Raw genomic sequence first — 18,377 nt, 5'->3', positions numbered from 1 at the left:
AAGTCAGCTGTAATACTAAACAGGTTGAGATAACTGGGAAATGCTTGCTTCCTTTATTCCACAAATACAATGGATCCACAACATTGAGTCACAGAAAGACAATTTTGATATTTTTTCTGGACTCTTAATTCTGTTTCTCAATAAGGAAATTGACAAAGGAGGCATGAGACCTGATTACTCTTCCCCTCGAGTACTTATATTGTTCATTGCTTTTGTTTCAGTGTGAACAGAACACGTTGCTCAATCCAGTATCCAATGGAAATTGTCATGGTGAGTTTACCATGTAAGATACAAGTTGAAAGTAAGAGAGGGTTTCAAGTGTGTCAGATGGTTCCAAATTTTCCCATTTATTTGTAAATGAATTTTCATGCCATGGACACACACCAAGTAAAGCACAGAATCATGGCAGTAAGGGACCTTAAGAGATCATCAAATCCAGCCCCCTGCACGGTGGCAGGATCAAGTCAATCTAGACGAGCCCTGGCAAGTGTTTGTCCAACTTGTTTTTAAGAGCTTCCAATGATGGGGACTCCACAACCACCCTTGGAAGACTATTTCAGAGCTTAACTACCCTTATAGTTAGAAAGATTTTTTCTTAATATCCAACTTAAATCTCCCTTGCTGCAGATTAAGCCCATTGCTTCTTGTCCTCCCTTCAGTGGGTATGGAGGACAATTGATCACCATCCTCTTAATAACAGCCCTTAACACATTGGAAGACTTATCAGGTCCCCCTCAGTCTTCTTTTCTCAAGAATAAACATGATTGGGTTTTTTAACCTTTCCTCATAGGACAGGTTTTCTAAACCTTTTTATCATTTTTGTTGCTGTCCTCTGGACTTTTTCCAGTTTGTCCACATCTTGCCTCAGAACTGTGCTGTTGTGGTGCTCAGAACTGGACACAGTGCTCAAGCTGGGGCTCAAGCTGGGGCCTCACCAGAGCCAAGCAGAACGGGACAAATACCTCCTGTGTCTTAGATACAACACTCCTGTTAATACACCCCGGAATCTATTAACCTTTTTTTGCAGCTGCACACATTGATGACTCATATTCCGTTTGTGATCCACTATAATCCCCAGATCTTTTTCAGCAGTACTACCACCGAGCCAGTTATTCCCCATTTTGTAGTTGTGCATTTGATTTTCCTTCATAAGGGAAGTACTTTGTACTTGTCTTTATTGAATTTCATCTTGTCAAATTCAGACCAATTCTCCAATTTGTCAAGCCATTTTGACTTGCTTCAAAGAGCTTCCAACCCCTTCCAGCAGCAGATTTTATAAGCATCCTCTCTACTCCATAATCCAAGTCATTAATGAACTAACATTGCATGAGCACTAACAGTGCCATTTTCCCCACAATACCCTGTCAATCTTCCTTAACTTTGATCTGGAGGGCCCCCTTGTAGAGATGAGAACACCCATTTAGTTCTACACCCACTTAGTTCTTGAGCTCCTTTCTGAGATTGCCAGTAAGGGATCCAGCAGAGATATCTCTTCTCTAGATAGGACTCTGAGGTGTGACTGCAGCACGTGTAGTCATACCTGAGCTAACTTTGATCTAGCTAGCTGGAATAACAAGAGCAGTGAGGCTGTGACAGCATGGCCTGTAAGAGCCGGCCTGGAGACCTGACTATGTGCTCGAGAGGCTAGCCTGTGCTGCCGCCTGTACTGCTGCGGGTTCACTGCTATTGTGATTCAAGCTGGCTAGATGAAAGCTAGATAAAAGCTAGCTGGGGTATGTCTGTGTGCTGCAGTCACACTTCTGATCCAGTGTAGCTATACTCAGCAACTGCCAGCTCATTTCAGAAGAATTACCATGAACCCATCACAGGGTTCCATGAATCCAGTCACAGCGTGATTTAAATTATTACTGCTCTGGTCCAGATTTGATCTAGAGACCTGAATTACTTCAGCCTCTCAACCATAGGCACTGACTCCAGGGGTGCTCCTGGGCTGGAGCACCCACGGAAAAAAATGGTAGGTGCTCAGCCCTCACTGGTGGGCCGCTCCTCCCCCTTTCCGGCGGGAGGCCCCACCGATCAGCTCTTCCCCCTCCTCCAAGCACCTCCTGCCCTGCGAGGATCAGCTGTTCAGCGGTGTGCCCGAGGCGCTGGGAGGAAGGGGGAGAAGCGGGGGGGCAGGGCGGGGCTGGAAGAGGTGGGGAGAGGGGTCAGAATGAGGTGGGAAGAGGCAGGGCTGGACAACGGCAGGGGGACTTCCCCACATGCCAGGGAATGGAAGGGGCGGGACCAGCCACTTCCGGCCACTGGGACGCTGCTCTGCAGCATGGCAGGCTGACGGCTTCTGAGAGAGCCTGGCTGGGGAGGAGGCAGCTTCCACTCCCTGCCCATGTCTGGGGACTGGGGGCGAGCGAGCTGGAGTCCTCCTCCCCCCAGCACGTTTCTTGCTCACTCAGCCATGGTCCCCAGCAGCCGAGCCCAGGCAGGGAGTGGAAACCACCTCTTTCCCAACCAGGCTCTCTCAGGCAGCTGCCGGGCTGCAGAGCAGCGACTGGGAGGGTCCGACATTAGAAGCAGCTCCCTCCTGCTCCCCGCCTGGGCTCCCTCCTGCCAGGGAGAGCGGCGGAACATGCCGTGGGGGCACGGAGTGGGGGGGGGAGGTTGGTGGGTGGAAACACGTGACCTCCCCTTTAGATCGTGCCACCCCAATATGGGGAGGCACCAGTTCTGGGCGTGCTCGGGGAAAGGGGTGGGGTGGGGGCAAGCCGTGGGACAGAGGGTGGGAAGCACCCCTCAGGAAATCAGAAAGTTGGCGCCTGTTCTCTCAACTGAAACACAAAAATCAAATGTACAGCGTTTGCTGATAAAATGAGGAAATAAACCCGGCTGCATACCCTGATGATGCAACAAGATCTGCATCAGGTGGGCCCCCAGTGCCTACTCAGAGTTCACTGCAGGATTGGAGCCTTAGTTAGTACAAGACTGAAAAGTACAAAAGGATTAAAACCATGTTAAAACTTTATGGCTTTTAAAGCCATTTACAATAAAAGTAAAGAAAATGGAGATTGAAATTAACAGTGGTACCTTACTTCAGCATATGGAACAAACTAAAGGTTTGTTTTTATTTAAGACTTAAATGCATAAACCCCTCTCATGCCACACCTCATAAAATGTCAGAACATAGTGCATACATTCATACAGGCTAAGCAAAATTGCAGGCTCTTCTTTATATGGGTGACCTCAAGCATGGAAGGAGTTCAGCTATTACATCTCTTGTAAAAAGCTTGTTACCATTCAGGCTATAGAGGAAAACTTGAATTTGGGCTAGTATCTGACTGTTACTAACTATTAACCTTTATTAACTATGTTTATGATGTTTATATTGCATTAGATTGTTTTATTTGGGGCAACTGAGTGCATGGCTATAGCTGTAAAGAACAGCAACGTAAGAACTTCTAGTAAAGACTATAAAGTATTGTACCAGCATTTCCCTAAAAGCTCAGAAATGTCAACCAGTGTGAAGTGCAGATTTCATTTGGCTGAACTGATTCTTCACCGTGTGTAAAATTTGTATCCATGCTGACAGCTAGCATAAGACCTATGTACTTCTTAGATCACACTTAAGCCCTATTGTGAGGATTTAAGTGGTGCATAGACCTAGTGCTCAATCTCTGCACAGCAGTGAATTTCATTTGGGTTCATTTAAATGAGAAAGAGAAGAAAAGGTGGACTTCCACTTCTAGAAACCAACATAGTAGCAGATTTTCTAGCAGCACGAGAATAAGCACCAACAAATAGTCCCGAAGTTCTTCAAAAGAGATATATGTCTGGAATATAGTTGTGGATGTTTGTGGTTATACCAGTAACCTATGGACTACATTTTGATTTTAGACTCTGAGCATCACTCCAAGAGTAGCACTGGAAGGAAGACACATTATCACTGTCTCAGTTCTTCCACTGATCCCTTTTTGCTCTAGGGGAGTAGTAAATTACCATTGGCCTATACCAGCAGCAAATTGTGACATCACTGTGCCTACTTAGTTGTGCTAGCTAGTGAACAGGGGAAGAAAATGAAACCAAGGATCCAGCCTTGCCTTTCACACCCATCGCCTCCCCACTTACTCTGAAAGGGAGTAAGTATGTGCTGTATGCCCAGACCCAAAATCTGGGTGGCCCATACAAGGGTGGAAAGCTGAGGAATTCTTACTTATTCTTCCGCCTTCACTCCCTTGTGTAGGCACGGAGCCTAAGACCCAGTCTAGCGATATATAAACATGTCTGGCATGGGATTGGTTTAATAAATAAAAAATAAACCTTAACTTTGTTCCACATCTCACACCCTGAGCTAAGTTCAGCTCTAGCGTAAGCAGCTGTAGAGGATGCTGCCATAGCAATAAGGCATTCTTGGCTTTGATTACCTCTGGGTTTTAGACTACTCACAGGATGGAATTAGTGCCAATATAAATCCACACCATGCTGGAACTCTTAAGTCCCCTCAAGAATTTTAAATCTCTTTATCTATTCTGTCACAACTTTTTAACTTTACACATCTTTATATTCAAGCTCCCATCTTTTCTGGAGTGCTTTGTATCTTGTGGTAATTAACTTTAAAGTTAACATTTTTTCACAGTATGGCATCAATAAATACATTTTGTTTCCTACTTTTCCCCATTACGAAAGCCCTAAAATACTTGGTCTCATCCCCAATCCAACGAAGCAGTTAAATATGTCCTTAGCTCTAAATATGTGTGTCATCCGTTTGATTCCAATGGGATCCTAAGGGTATGTCTACACAGGGCTAAAAGCCCTGCAGCAGAGCCATGGCTGGCCCAGGTCAGCTGACTCGGGCTCGTGGTGCTCGGGCTCTGAGGCCCTGCAAGGGTGGAAGATCCCAGAGCTCAGGCTGTAGTCCAAGCTCAAATGTCCAAGCACAACAATTTTTAGCCCTGCAGCCTGAGCCCCATGAGCCCAAGTCAGCTGGGCCAGCCGTGGCTTTTTTATCCGTGTAGCTGTACTTAATAGGCTTAAACTCAGGCATTTGCTAAAAGGCTTTGCTGGCCTGGGGCCTTAATCACAGACTGATTAATGTTTATTTGTTGCTTTGAATATGTACAGTGCTATATAAATGCTAATCATTCTTATTACAGTGGACAAGAACTATTAATGATCCAGTCCATCTCCTTGCCACCATAGGCTCATTCCCTACATCTGTTAGAATATTCACCAGGCTAGTTTTGCAATTTATGACCAAAGAGGCTTCCCCCATTTCCCTAGGGAGACCATTCTACTGCCTAATATTTCTCACTGGCAAGACATTCCCTGATATCCAGCCTAATTTCCCCCTTTCTTAATTTCATCCCATTATCCCACTGATACTGCTTCACACCAATTTTTCTACTGTGCACCTGAACTGAGCTATTCCCTTGCTTGATATTTTCTCACTATACAACAGAAAGTTTTGCAACATGGTATTTTCCATTTATTTTCAGAGAAATGTCAATATTCCTATGGAGATTCCAATAGGCATTTCACACTTAACAGTATTTCTGTCACATGTATAGGTGAGCTGTCATTACAGCCATGCCCCAACGAGAGATGTGCTTTAATATTAGACTGCAGTGGACTGACTTTCTTTGACTATACCGGAGTCTCTGTGCTTCTTCAGGTATTTATATACATTTTATATATACAAAACTGGAGCCAAAGCCATGTTCTCCTCACTCACGCAAGTAGATCCAATAGGATTCCTTGTGTGAGAAAGGTGGTCGTAGATTTGATCTTTAAACTGAATTGTGTTTACATTGAAAATTAATGTTTAATGGTTTGGGGCCAGATCTTCTGCAGTCGCTCCCCCAAACCCCTTCTTTTTTCATCTAAAGCAGATTTAGGGCCAATATCAGACCTGGTGCAGTTGCATTGACTTCAGTGGAGTGGCATATACTTACAAGAAGCCTAAACTTGGCCCTTAGGCTTTTGGCTTTTATTTATGTGAAAATATACTTTCTAGCTAATCCATTGGAGTTAGGTTTTAGTGATCACTACATTTTGTTCACATCTGTGTGAGAACAGCACTTAAAACGGTGGAGTTCTGGCCCAGGAATGCGGCCCCTTTGTGCTACTACAGTAAAAATAATAAATCTAATGATAATAGTGATCATTCAGCTATATACAGTAGTTCAGAAATTACTTTCCAAAAGCTAATTCCTGTTGGTGCTGTTGGGATTGAATTTAGTGGAAGATATTTACTGGGTAACGACTAAATTAGGATGGCACAAGCTGGCCCTAAATAACTTTTGCTCTTCAGTCTGATCTGCCAATCCTTGATCCATCAAGTTCTGGTTGTAGCTTCCAAGCTGCCCAATTGTAATGTAGAATGGATACGGGTGGCTGTAGAACAGATCCAATTTCATGGAAATTTCCAAACGAGAATAAAGCTACTGAACATATAAATGAATAGCTGGATTAATCCTAAAAGGAAATGAAGGACTGTTCTTCTGTTGTATTTAACAGTTTCATGCCATACTGGCAGGGCCGGCTCTGGCTTTTTTGCCGCCCCAGGCAAAAAAGCCTCCGGCCGCCCCCCCCCCGCGGGGGGGGGGCGGAGCCGGGGGGGGGGCGGCGAGCCCCGGCGGGGGCTCCGCTCACCCCCCGGCGGCCGGGGGGAGGGCGCCGGAGGGGAGGGCGGCCGGAGCCTTGGGAGGAGGGCAGCGAGCCCCGGCGGGGGCTCCGCTCTCCCCCCGGCGGCCGGGGGCAGGGCGCGGGCGGAGGGCGGCGAGCCCCGGCGGGGGCTCGGTTCTCCCCCCGGCGGCCGGGGGGAGGGCGCCGGAGGGGAGGGCGGCCGGAGCCTTGGGAGGAGGGCAGCGAGCCCCGGCGGGGGCTCCGCTCTCCCCCCGGCGGCCGGGGGCAGGGCGCGGGCGGAGGGCGGCGAGCCCCGGCGGGGGCTCGGCTCTCCCCCCGGCGGCCGGGGGGAGGGCGCCGGAGGGGAGGACGGCCGGAGCCCTGGGAGGAGGGCGGCGAGCCCCGGCGGGGGCTCCGCTCTCCCCCCGGCGGCCGGGGGCAGGGCGCGGGGGGGGGGAGGGCGGCCGGAGCCCTGGGAGGAGGGCAGCGAGCCCCGGCGGGGGCTCGGCTCCCCCCCCCGCGGCCAGAGCGCCGGGGGCAGGGCGGCGAGCCCCGGCGGGGGCTCGGCGGCCGGGGGGAGGGCGCCGGAGGGGAGGGCGGCGAGCCCCGGCGGGGGCTCGGCTCTCCCCCCCCCCGCGGCCAGAGCGCCGGGGGCAGGGCGGCGAGCCCCGGCTGGGGCTCAGCTCTCCCCCCCCTCCCCCCCCGGCGGCCAGAGCGCAGGGCGGCGAGCCCCGGTAGGGGCTCGCCGCTCTCCCCCTGGCAGCCGGGGGAGGGCGCGGGGGGAGGGCGGCCAGAGCGCCGGGGGGAGGGCGGCGAGCCCGGCTGTGGCCCCGCTCTCCCCGGCGGCCCGAGCGCCGCGCCGCCCCCCTCCAGGTGCCGCCCCAAGCACCAGCTTGGGTGCCTGGTGCCTGGAGCCGGCCCTGCATACTGGGGCAATTACTGTACCAATAACTTTGTATTGTTTATATTATAGAATGGCTCCCTCTGGTGTCAGTTTTTGGTAAAACTTGAATCCATTACAGCATGTTCCTTGTTTTGTTTTGAATATCTAAATTATTTTGAGCATTTTATTCACAGTCAATGCCTCAAACAATTTTGTAAAATCTTTATTGTTGTCACTCCTTTAGATTTACATGGATTTTAAAAACAGAAGTATCGATGTGTTACTAGCACATTGTAAAGGCAAGTATCAGGCCACAGACAAATTTTAATAGTATTTTAAATGTTCACATTATCTTTTTAATGTTCATGTATGTGTCTTATCACAGCATCCTTGGTAAAAGCAATGCAGTACAGTGGAAATCTAGGATCTGAAAATCCTATCTTCTTTGAATCTGTTTCCTCTGCAATTGGTGCCATTCATTTAAACAGGGTGAGTTTTAAAGCAGTGATAGGTGACATCCAAAAGGTTCAAAGGCTTGGTTTGGGTGCTTATAAAAATTTGCCACAGTGTGGAAGTCCCATACATCCAGTGAGTCCTTTGGACACAAACCTACCTTTCTACCCACTCTCCTCCACCAAACAACTCACTCCCATTATTAATGTTTCATTTTTACAAATGACCACTGGCTGGTGTTCCAACCTCTGGACTTCAGTTATCTGATTCTCTCTTCACACCAGTCCCTCCCCTTCCTTTAGTGATGACTTATGGACCTTGGTAGCTTTTTGGCCTAGGTTCTGATGCCTCTATGCTCTGGTGCGTAATACAGTCTAGGTTACACCAAAACAGAGTTACACAGGTGCTACTGAGTTCCTCAGCTTGAATTTAAAAGGGTGGGGGGGAAAGATGAAAGGGGGAACCCTAGGGAAGGAAGGCGTTTTGGTGAGAGTCTGCAGATGAGAGAACAAACGATTCTTGAAAGGCAGCAGAGAGAGCTATGTGGGTGCGTGAGGGAGGCTTGGTTCAGGAAACAAAGGTTGAAGCTTGAACCAGTTTTTATTTGGTAAAAAACAGTTTTTGTATTCCTTGTTAAAAGAAGTATAAAACCTGCTCTATGCTCATAATGTAAACAGTATAAACCTATTTCGTTGTAATGCCTTTTTAACTGAGTGTACACTGTAAACAATGTGCTTTCCCGTAGCTTGACTCAGCAATACAGAGATGGCAAGAAGCCTATTTAGAGCTGCCTCCAAGAAAGATTAAACTAGTCAAGGGTCTGGGTATTTCTCTGTTGCTATAAACAGGCACATTCTGCTACTTAGGTTATAAATGCCTCCTCTCTCTCCTCCACCAACAAAATCCTTCTTCATTGATCCACCCCGTTAAGGTGCATTGGTGATATTAGTGTTGTGGATTACAGAATGAGAGAAATATGCCCAGTTCATTGTTTTCACACCATTTTACACTTAGGACTACAAGTCTTAATGAAGTTGGTAACTGGGGGGCAAAAAATGATGAACCTCAATGTTGCTGACTGGGACAATTACTTGTTATTTTGTCTGGTTTTGCATTTAATAAGAATGTTATAAGAACATAAGAATAGCTATACTGGGTCAGAACAATGGTCCATCTATCTCAGTATCCTGTCTTCTGGCAATGGTCAGTGCCACATGCTTCAGAGGGAATGAGCAGAACAGGGCAGTTATCGAGTGATCCCTTCCCTGTTGTCCAGTCCCAGCTTCTGGCAGTCAGAGCCTTTGATAGGGTCCCTTAGCAAAGGTTCTTAAGCAGAGTAAGCCGTCATGGGATAGGAGGGAAAGTCCTCTCATGGATCAGGACTGATTAAAAGATAGGGGGGAAAGGGTATGAATAAAAGGTCAGTTTTCACATTTGGGTCCACCAAGGATCTGCACTGGGACCAGTTCTGTTCAACATATTAATAAATGATCTGGAAAAGGGGGTAAACAGTGAGGTGGCAGAGTTTGCAGATGATATAAAATTACTGAAGATGGTTAAGTCCAAAACTAACTAAGAAGAGTTACAAAGGGATCTTACAAAACTGCATGATTGGGCAACAAAATGGCAGATGAAATTCACTGTTGAAAAATGCAAAGTAATGTACATTGTAAAACATAATCCCAACAATACATACAAAATGATGGGATCTAAATTAGCTGTTACCACTCAGGAAAGAGATCTTGGGAATCATTGTGGGCAGTTCTCTGAAAACATCTGTTCAGAGTGCAGTGGCAGTCAAAAAAACTAACAGAATGTTAGGAACTATTAGGAAATGGATAGATAAAACAGAATATATCATAATGCTACTATATACTCACACACCTTGATACTGCATGCAGTTCTATTTGCCCTATCTCACAAAAGATATATATATTAGAATTGGAAAAAGTACAGAGAAGGGGAAAAATGATTAGGGGTATGGAGCAGAGGACAGATTAAAAGCGACTCTTCCTCTTAGAAAAGAGATGACTTGGGAGGATATGATAGAAGTCTATAAAATCATGACTGATATCGGAGAAAGTGAATGTGGAAGTGTTATTTACCTCTTCACATAACACAAGAACCAGGGGTCACCCAATTAAATTGGGTGGGATAGCTCAGTGGTTTGAGCATTGGCCTGCTAAACCCAGGGTTGTGAGTTCAATCCTTGAGGGGGCCACTTAGGGATCTGGGGCAAAATCAGTACTTGGTCCTGCTAGTGAAGGCAGGGGGCTGGACTCGATGACCTTTCAGGGTCCCTTCCAGTTCTAGGAGATAGGATATCTCCATTAATTTATAATTTAATTTAATTTAAATCTGCTATTGTGTGTCCAGGGAGATTGAAGTGTTCTCCTACAGGTTTTTGTATATTGCCATTCCTAATATCTGATTTGTGTCCATTTATCCTTTTACGTAGGGACTGTCCAGTTTGGCCGATGTACATAGCAGAGGGGCATTGCTGGCATATGATGGCGTATATTACATTGGTGGACGTGTAGGTGAATGAACCGGTGATGGTGTGGCTGATATGTGAGCAGAGTTGGCATCGAGGTTTGTTGCATGGATTGGTTCCTGAGTTAGAGTTACTATTGCATCGTGGTTTCAACGATTTCAACAGCTTCCACCGCACCATCAACCTCAGCCTGGACCACTCTACACGGGAGGTCCACTTCCTAGACACCACGGTGCAAATAAGTGATGGTCACGTTAACACCACCCTATACCGAAAACCCACCGACCGCTATGCCTATCTTCATGCCTCCAGCTTCCATCCCGGACACACCACACGATCCATTGTCTACAGCCAAGCACTGAGATACAACCGTATCTGCTCCAACCCCTCAGACAGAGACCAACACCTACAAAATATTCACCAAGCATTCTCAAAACTACGATACCCGCACGAGGAAATAAGGAAACAGATCAACAGAGCCAGACGTGTACCCAGAAGCCTCCTACCGCAAGACAAGCCCAAGAAAGAAACCAACAGAACTCCACTGGCCATCACATACAGTAGCCAGCTAAAACCTCTCCAACGCATCATCAGTGATCTACAACCCATACTGGACAATGATCCCTCACTTTCACAGGCCTGGGGTGGCAGGCCAGACCTCGCCCACAGACAACCCGCCAACCTGAAGCATATTCTCACCAGTAACTACACACCGCACCTTAGTAACTGTAACTCAGGAACCAATCCATGCAACAAACCTTGATGCCAACTCTGCTCACATATCTACACCAGCGACACCATCACAGGACCTAACCAGATCAGCCACACCATCACCGGTTCATTCACCTGCACGTCCACCAATGTAATATACGCCATCATATGCCAGCAATGCCCCTCTGCTATGTACATTGGCCAAACTGGACAGTCCCTACGTAAAAGGATAAATGGACACAAATCAGATATTAGGAATGGCAATATACAAAATCCTGTAGGAGAACACTTCAATCTCCCTGGACACACAATAGCAGATTTAAAGGTAGCCATCCTGCAGCAAAAATACTTCAGGACCAGACTTCAAAGAGAGACTGCTGAGCTTCAGTTCATCTGCAAATTTGACACCATCAGCTCAGGATTAAACAAAGACTGTGAATGGCTAGCCAACTACAAAAGCAGTTTCTCCTCCCTTGGTGTTCACACCTCAACTGCTAGAAGAGGGCCTCATCCTCCCTGATTGAACTAACCTCGTTATCTCTAGCCTGACTCACTCTTGCTTGCATATTTATACCTGCCCCTGGAAATTTCCACTACATGCATCCGATGAAGTGGGTATTCACCCACGAAAGCTCATGCTCCAATACGTCTGTTAGTCTATACGGTGCCACAGGACTCTTTGCTGGGTTCAGAAAAGAATTAGAGAATTTCCTGGAGGATAGGTCCATCAATGGCTTTTAGCCAAGATGGTCAGGGATGCAACCCCATGCTCTGAGTGTGTTAAGTTATAAAACATAATGCTTTGTACTTACAAAGCAACTTTCATCTGAGGCGCTCCAGATGCTTCAACATTAATTAACCCTCATAACACTCTTATGAGACAGATAGGGAGGTCAATTGACTTGTTCAAAGCCACAGAGGCAGTTGGTGGCAAACTGGGAATAGAATCCTGATGTCCAGTGCCACCCTCCTCTAGTGATGCTGCAAAATGCAAAAGTTTCAGAGGTGCCTTAAAAAGCTTGTATGGGCCCCCAAAAACTTGGATCCTGGACCAAGTTCCCAATCTGAACCAGGAATTGATTTTTGTTATCTACCTCCACCACCATATCTGGGCTGCTCCTGACCACTCATTTGTCCTCCCTATAATAGGGATTATCTTCCTAAAGCGGCTGATAAAATTTGCCCAGATGTTCACCTTCTAGCTCCTCCCTTCTCCTGATCGCCTACTTACCATTCATCTGTTAGAATCCCACAGACCCTAGTGCTATCTGCTCCAACCAACCACTCCCTTCTCTACCGTGAGCCAGTTGCACTGTGGCCATTAGAGTTACGGTTAAAAACTCAGTGTTTGCCAGATAGATCCTATGTAGTTACTACAGAGTTATTTCTTGTTTTGTGTAGGGGAAAACTGTGGTAGCTACTGGTAACTGTTGGCAAATGTGAACTTTTTAATGGCAACTATTGCATTTTGTAATATTTCCCACTCTTAATTGTACTTCACAGTATATTGCATGCCTAGGAGCTACCCCGAGGTGTGTAAGATCACAGTGCAGCATTGTGGTATTCATCACAGTCAGGTATTCATCATGGCAGGGGGAAGGAAATAGGATGGAATACTTGAGGAAAGGGAGATGGGGTGTAGAGCAACAGGAAGGACACATACTGGGCAGGTAGAAATGTTGAAAGGTATTAGATTAGATTGTGCCTTATGCATTAGTCAAGGAGTCTTCACCTTCCTTCCTCCAATCTTCCTGAGCAAGGAACAGGGCCAGTTAAAAATGGCCCAGACAAGCCAAGGAATTCTCAAAGGGCTTGGAAAAGGATCAGGCACAATCTGTCCCCAAGATCCTCCAGAGTGTTGCAGCTCCACATACACACCCCCCCAACTCAGGCCAGTGGCTAAATGTTACAGTTGGCCCATTATACTTAACTTGTGTGAAGGAATTTCAAACCTCAACTGAGAGCATTCAATTTACTGGAATTAGGTGTCTTGATATGTTCCTTGTTCTCATTACTCCTGGGGATGGGAGAAGATGGCAGAGAAGTAGTATGGGGGGAGGGGAGATGAGGAAGACACCACTGGTAATGGAGTAGAAGGAGCTCCTACTGATGGAAAGTATCTGTGGTGGTCTATTTTACGCTTGAGCCTCTGCAGGAGAGAATAGTCTTGCACTGCTAGGGAGGTGGACAGGCTGGCATAATGGTTACCTCCCACATCAAACTCTATCATTCTGAAATATCAAGGCTCTTCCACATATATCTGGTTTCCAGCGGTAACGTCATACTGTCTGAATTTCATTAATGATGCCAAGAGGCTTGTGGCTCATCCGTTGTTTTGTTTATAATGAGGATGAGCTGAATAGCCTTTGGATTTATCTCTCTTTGCAGTGCTTGATGTAGATTTTTAAATTAGGTACTTGCTTTCCTACTGTTTCATGTGCTATGCACTCACAATGTGGATGATAATTTGGTAATACATGATAATAAGGTGAACCTTTCTGTTTCTTCAATTTTAGAATTTCAGCAAACTCAGTGATCACAGTGAAGTGTGAAGTCTACATGACGCAGGGTGGCTATTTTGATCTGCTAACATACAGAATGAACTACGGCATTGCTTTTCCTTACATCTTTTTTCATGAGATCATGTAGGTAGTATTTTGTATGCCAAATATGTTTAATAGACATCAGTGCTGCCAAAGATTTCTCTTCAGCTACCGCTGCTGAGAGAGTGTTCATACAATGGATTGTTCTATTGTGGATATATATATAGTATTTTTGTACCCATTTAGATACAAAATATTAGAAAGCAGACATGGGATATCAACCTTTTATTACAGTGATTTATATTGTTTTAGCTCATTCTATAGTAACTTAATTTGTAACACACAACTATAGTTTTGTGCATGGAAGAGTAAGACATTATGAACTTTTGCAAATGATCTGTAGTGACTGGTGTGGTATATGCAGCATACCATATACAAAACCAATTTTGTTTCAAATATCTGCTTTAATCCTTTTTTTCTTAAAACCAAACACATGCAATAGCAACATCATATTGTATAACCCTGTGCACTTAACCCAGTCCTGCATTTCTTGCACACTTAATCCTTGTATACTATTTAATGCCCAATGGGAGTTTTGGGTATGCAAAGAATACACTGGCTTAGTACATGTTATCATGTCTCCCTCCAGAGACCGGTGCCAGTGACTATTACAGCTTGCTGTTTTGTTAAACCAAAGGAGTTCGTTAGTTCAAGTGGAAGAAGAGGCTTTTACTTTTGGTTCTAAAGGTCCCAGGTTTGATCCTCACTGATGCGTGTGGAGTCTGCATACGTATGTGACTCTGGCTCAATACACAATCTCAGGCCCAAGAATATTATGGGCCACACTCTCAATTTGTATAAATCCACATAGCTCCATTGACTTTAATGGAACTGCACAAATTTACACCACTTGAGGATCTAGCCAAAACATCATATCATGGAACAGATTTTCAAAAATGGGTCTAAAATTGCACATGCAGGACATATATTTTAGTGGGCAAATGAGCAATTGCCCACTACGCAGGTGGGATAATGGTGTGTTCAGCTGCCCAGTTGCACATGTAAAGGTGGGTCTTGTACATAGAAGCAGATGCATGAACATTTTTGGGACAGCAATTTGAAAGTTTGGCCTTGTAAATTCTGGGTCAGATTTACCAGAGTAAATCAGTGTGTGCTGGAGTGGGGCAGTGTACAGTGTAATCTGTCCCTCCTGTAAAATTGAGAAATTGGCCTAATTTATTATTAATCTTATGATTAAAAAATTAAGCGATTACTAGAGTGCACTGATAGCTATGTGTTATCTAGTTCCTTCTTTTTAAAGGTAAATGTTAGTGTCATTAAATTAAGTCCCCAAAGCATTGCAAAATAAGGCAAAATGACTCTTTGTAGCTAGTCTGAGGTACCTTCAATGCTTTATTTACACTTTACTGATTTGCTATTTAGTCAGAAGTACTGAAGTCTCTCCCAAGAGATTATTGGTTCCATATCACAGAGACAGCACCCACTATTTAATTTTCAGGTAGTTCATTTATATTGTAATGTACTGGATAGTGTGTATGTATACGATTGCTCCTTTACTGGATGGAATCACAGCTGCTCCACTGTTTGTTATTGGTGCTAACCTGTTAACCGTTAAAGGAAATTCTCTTTTAGTTCAAGTGCTACTGCTTGTTAGGAATCTGTCCTTCTGGACCAGAATCATCTGAGTTCTCACTCCGTGTTCCAAATGGCATGATATGCAGCATAGTGACAACCAGGAGAAGCAGGGAAGAAGAGGGCAACAGGTATGGATGGTCACAGGACCTCAAGGGGTAGGCATCTCATGTCGAGGGAAAGGTAGCCCCATTGGGGGACTAGTCACTCAAACCTCAGAAGAGGCACACCAAAAGGTTTATGAACCTGTCAGAGAACTAGGTTTGAGATTTGTGCTGGCTCTGAGTTTCATCACAAAAGGTTTGAGATTTTAACATACTTTTTCATCAAATTTTTAAAATTTACATAAAAAACAGGGGGAAAATGACAACATTTTTGCCAGAATGGTTTCTTGTTTCAATCAGCCCAAAGTTGCTCTACTAGTTTGAGGTCTGACTTGAGTTTCATTAAAATTTGCAATATGTTATAGATTGTTGTAAGCAGCTGTGACAGTCAAGACCATAACACACAAGTCACATTACAACTGAAAACAATGTGCAATACAGAGTAAGATTATTCCAAAAACATTTACAACATACAGTGCTGCTATGTATTTATGTATCTGTGATACACACAGAATGAAAGACAAATGCACTTACGTAAAAGGGTCCAAGAAACCACAGTTCAAATATGTATCTTGAAATATGTTGGATAATGCTGTTTATGGTTATAGGTATCGTGTGGTATTTGTTGATCTGTGAAACAACTGCAGTAAAATGTGAGGGTCCAGTAAGTTATATAGCCCAGCATGAGCCTACTTAAAAAAGAGAAAGCAAGAGGAAATGGGAGAGCATATATTCCCCACACCACTCTCCCAGCCTCACTTTGAGCTGTGGATTCCTTCCCCCACCGACTTAAAGGGATAGGGAGGGTGAAAGGAAAGTGAGCAGAACACATTACTTCTAAGAGTCATTTTGGCAAAGCAGAGAGAATGGTAGTGTCAGGCTGCCCTGTTCAGATGGAAGGGAACAGGCAAGATCAAAGGCCAGGCAGCCAGTTCCTGGCAGCAGAGTCTGGCTAGACTTTCCCTGCTACACCAACCCCAACCAGTTATCTCCAGCAGATGTGTGTATTGCAGGAGGCTAGGGAGTATCATTGGTTCCTGACCCTCTGCATGTCTATGCCATGGATGGCTTTTCCCTCATGTTTGTTCTGTCCCTTCACCTGATTAATAAAGATTTTGGGGAATGGAGGTGTATAATTCTGTATTTCACAGGATGTAGGGGAATCCTGGAGTTGTTTCCCTCACTGCCTTGCAAATGGTCAGAAGGTTCTTAGTCAGACTTTGTTATGGTTGCATTTATAAATGGTTTGTAAAGGGTTGATTAATAAATGTTAAAAGCATGTTACAGGCATGAATAGTATGTTCTACAGGTAGTTGTAAGTAAGTGGAAGATCAGTGTTCTAGATGGTTGCAAGCAACATGTTGCCTTGTTGAACTCTATAACAGTCTGTAACAATTGATTAATCATTTGCTAAAACAGCTATTAATAATTTATTAACCCTTTGTAAACTATTATTAAATGTACCCTTAATTGTGGAAGCACCACTTGAAGTTCTATAGTTAAGTTTTGCACATAAGCAAGAGGTTGATCCCCTTCTTTATCTATGAAAGATGCAGCATCTCCTCCCCAAAACTACAGCATTTACTCTTTGACTACAGAGTGCATTTTCTGATAACTTTAAAATAAATCGATTAATGAGTTTAACTTAGAAGATAATTAAAAAAGAGGGTTATTTAAGAAATTCAGCACTCGGCATCAGAACATTTTTTGTGTTGAAGTACCTTAATAATGGAACAACAAATGTGCCTCAAACTTCCCTTATTGTTAAAACTCACTGAAATTTTCTGCATAAGCTTCATTTGAAAACATTTGGTAGGATTAATGGTCATTTCTCCTTGTTATTCTTCATAACTAAAAGATCCTCTTACAACAGGTGCTAACGAATAACATTCTACTACAGAGAATTCAACACAGAACTACCCTCTTTCAAAATAGTTTCCATTTCATTATTTTCAGTGAGACTAAGGTAATGCCTTAGTGTATGCAGTCTTGTTGTAGCTGTGTTGGTCCCAGGATATTAGAGAGACAATGTGAGTGAGGTAATTCCTTGATTGGACCAACTTCTGTTGGTGAGAGACAAGCTTTTGAGCTACACAGAGCTCTTCTTCAAGTCTGGGAAAGATACCCAGAGGGTATGTCACTGTAGTTAGACACCTGCAGCTGGCCCATACCAGATGACTCGGGCTCGTGGGGCTCGGGCTAAGGGGCTGTTAATTGCAGTGTAGACGTTTGGGCTTGGGCTGCAACCCAGGCTCTGGGACCCTTAACCCAAGCCTCACAACCCTGAGTCAGCTGGCATGGGCCAGCCGCAGGGTTTTAATTGCTGTGTAGACATGCCCAGAGTGTCAGAGCTAAATACAAGATTGAACAGATAGCTTAACATAAGTAATTTGCACATATTTTAAGGGACCATTCAAGGTGAAGTGGCCCATTAGCACCCCTGTAGTCATAGGATATAAAGGGGATTAGTGGGTTACACATTGTTGTAGTAAGCCATAAATCCAGTGTCTTTATTAAGTTTCAGAGTAGCAGCCGTGTTAGTCTGTATCCGCAAAAATAACAGGAGTACTTGTGGCACCTTAGAGACTAACAAATTTATTAGAGCATAAGCTTTCGTGGGCTACAACCCACTTCTTCGAAGAAGTGGGTTGTAGCCCACGAAAGCTTATGCTCTAATAAATTTGTTAGTCTCTAAGGTGCCACAAGTACTCCTGTTATTTTTGTCTTTATTAAGACCATGATTTTTAATGTCTAGCAAAGTTATGAATTTAAGCTCCCAGCTCATCTTTTGAAAGTGTTGTGCAGGTTTCCTTTGAGAATGAGGACTGATAGGTTATGTATTGAGTGATCACTTTGTGAAAAATGTTCACCCACAGGTGATGGGGTGTTTTCGTCTTTTGTCATTTGTCTTTTAACAACTATGACCCACATTCAATGGGGACCTCATCCTGAAGGAAATC

General features: G+C 44.8%; 1 protein-coding gene across 1 annotated transcript in view; it reads left to right on the top strand.

The window, feature by feature from the left end:
• SLC26A7 (solute carrier family 26 member 7) overlaps positions 1-13,669 on the top strand; it is a 135,017-nt gene extending 121,348 nt beyond the window's left edge. Inside the window, exons 14-18 of the mRNA XM_065399357.1 lie at positions 222-270; positions 5,520-5,623; positions 7,704-7,758; positions 7,845-7,948; positions 13,634-13,669. Coding sequence (XP_065255429.1) covers positions 222-270; positions 5,520-5,623; positions 7,704-7,758; positions 7,845-7,948; positions 13,634-13,669 — 348 coding nt within the window. The remainder of the gene's footprint in view (positions 1-221; positions 271-5,519; positions 5,624-7,703; positions 7,759-7,844; positions 7,949-13,633) is intronic.
• Positions 13,670-18,377: the final 4,708 nt, after the last annotated feature.

Source organism: Emys orbicularis, chromosome 2 (genome assembly GCF_028017835.1).
Source record: "Emys orbicularis isolate rEmyOrb1 chromosome 2, rEmyOrb1.hap1, whole genome shotgun sequence".
Taxonomy (NCBI): domain Eukaryota; kingdom Metazoa; phylum Chordata; order Testudines; family Emydidae; genus Emys; species Emys orbicularis.
The sequence above is the reverse complement of the archived record's forward strand: the minus strand, read 5'-3'. Positions and strand labels throughout refer to the sequence as shown.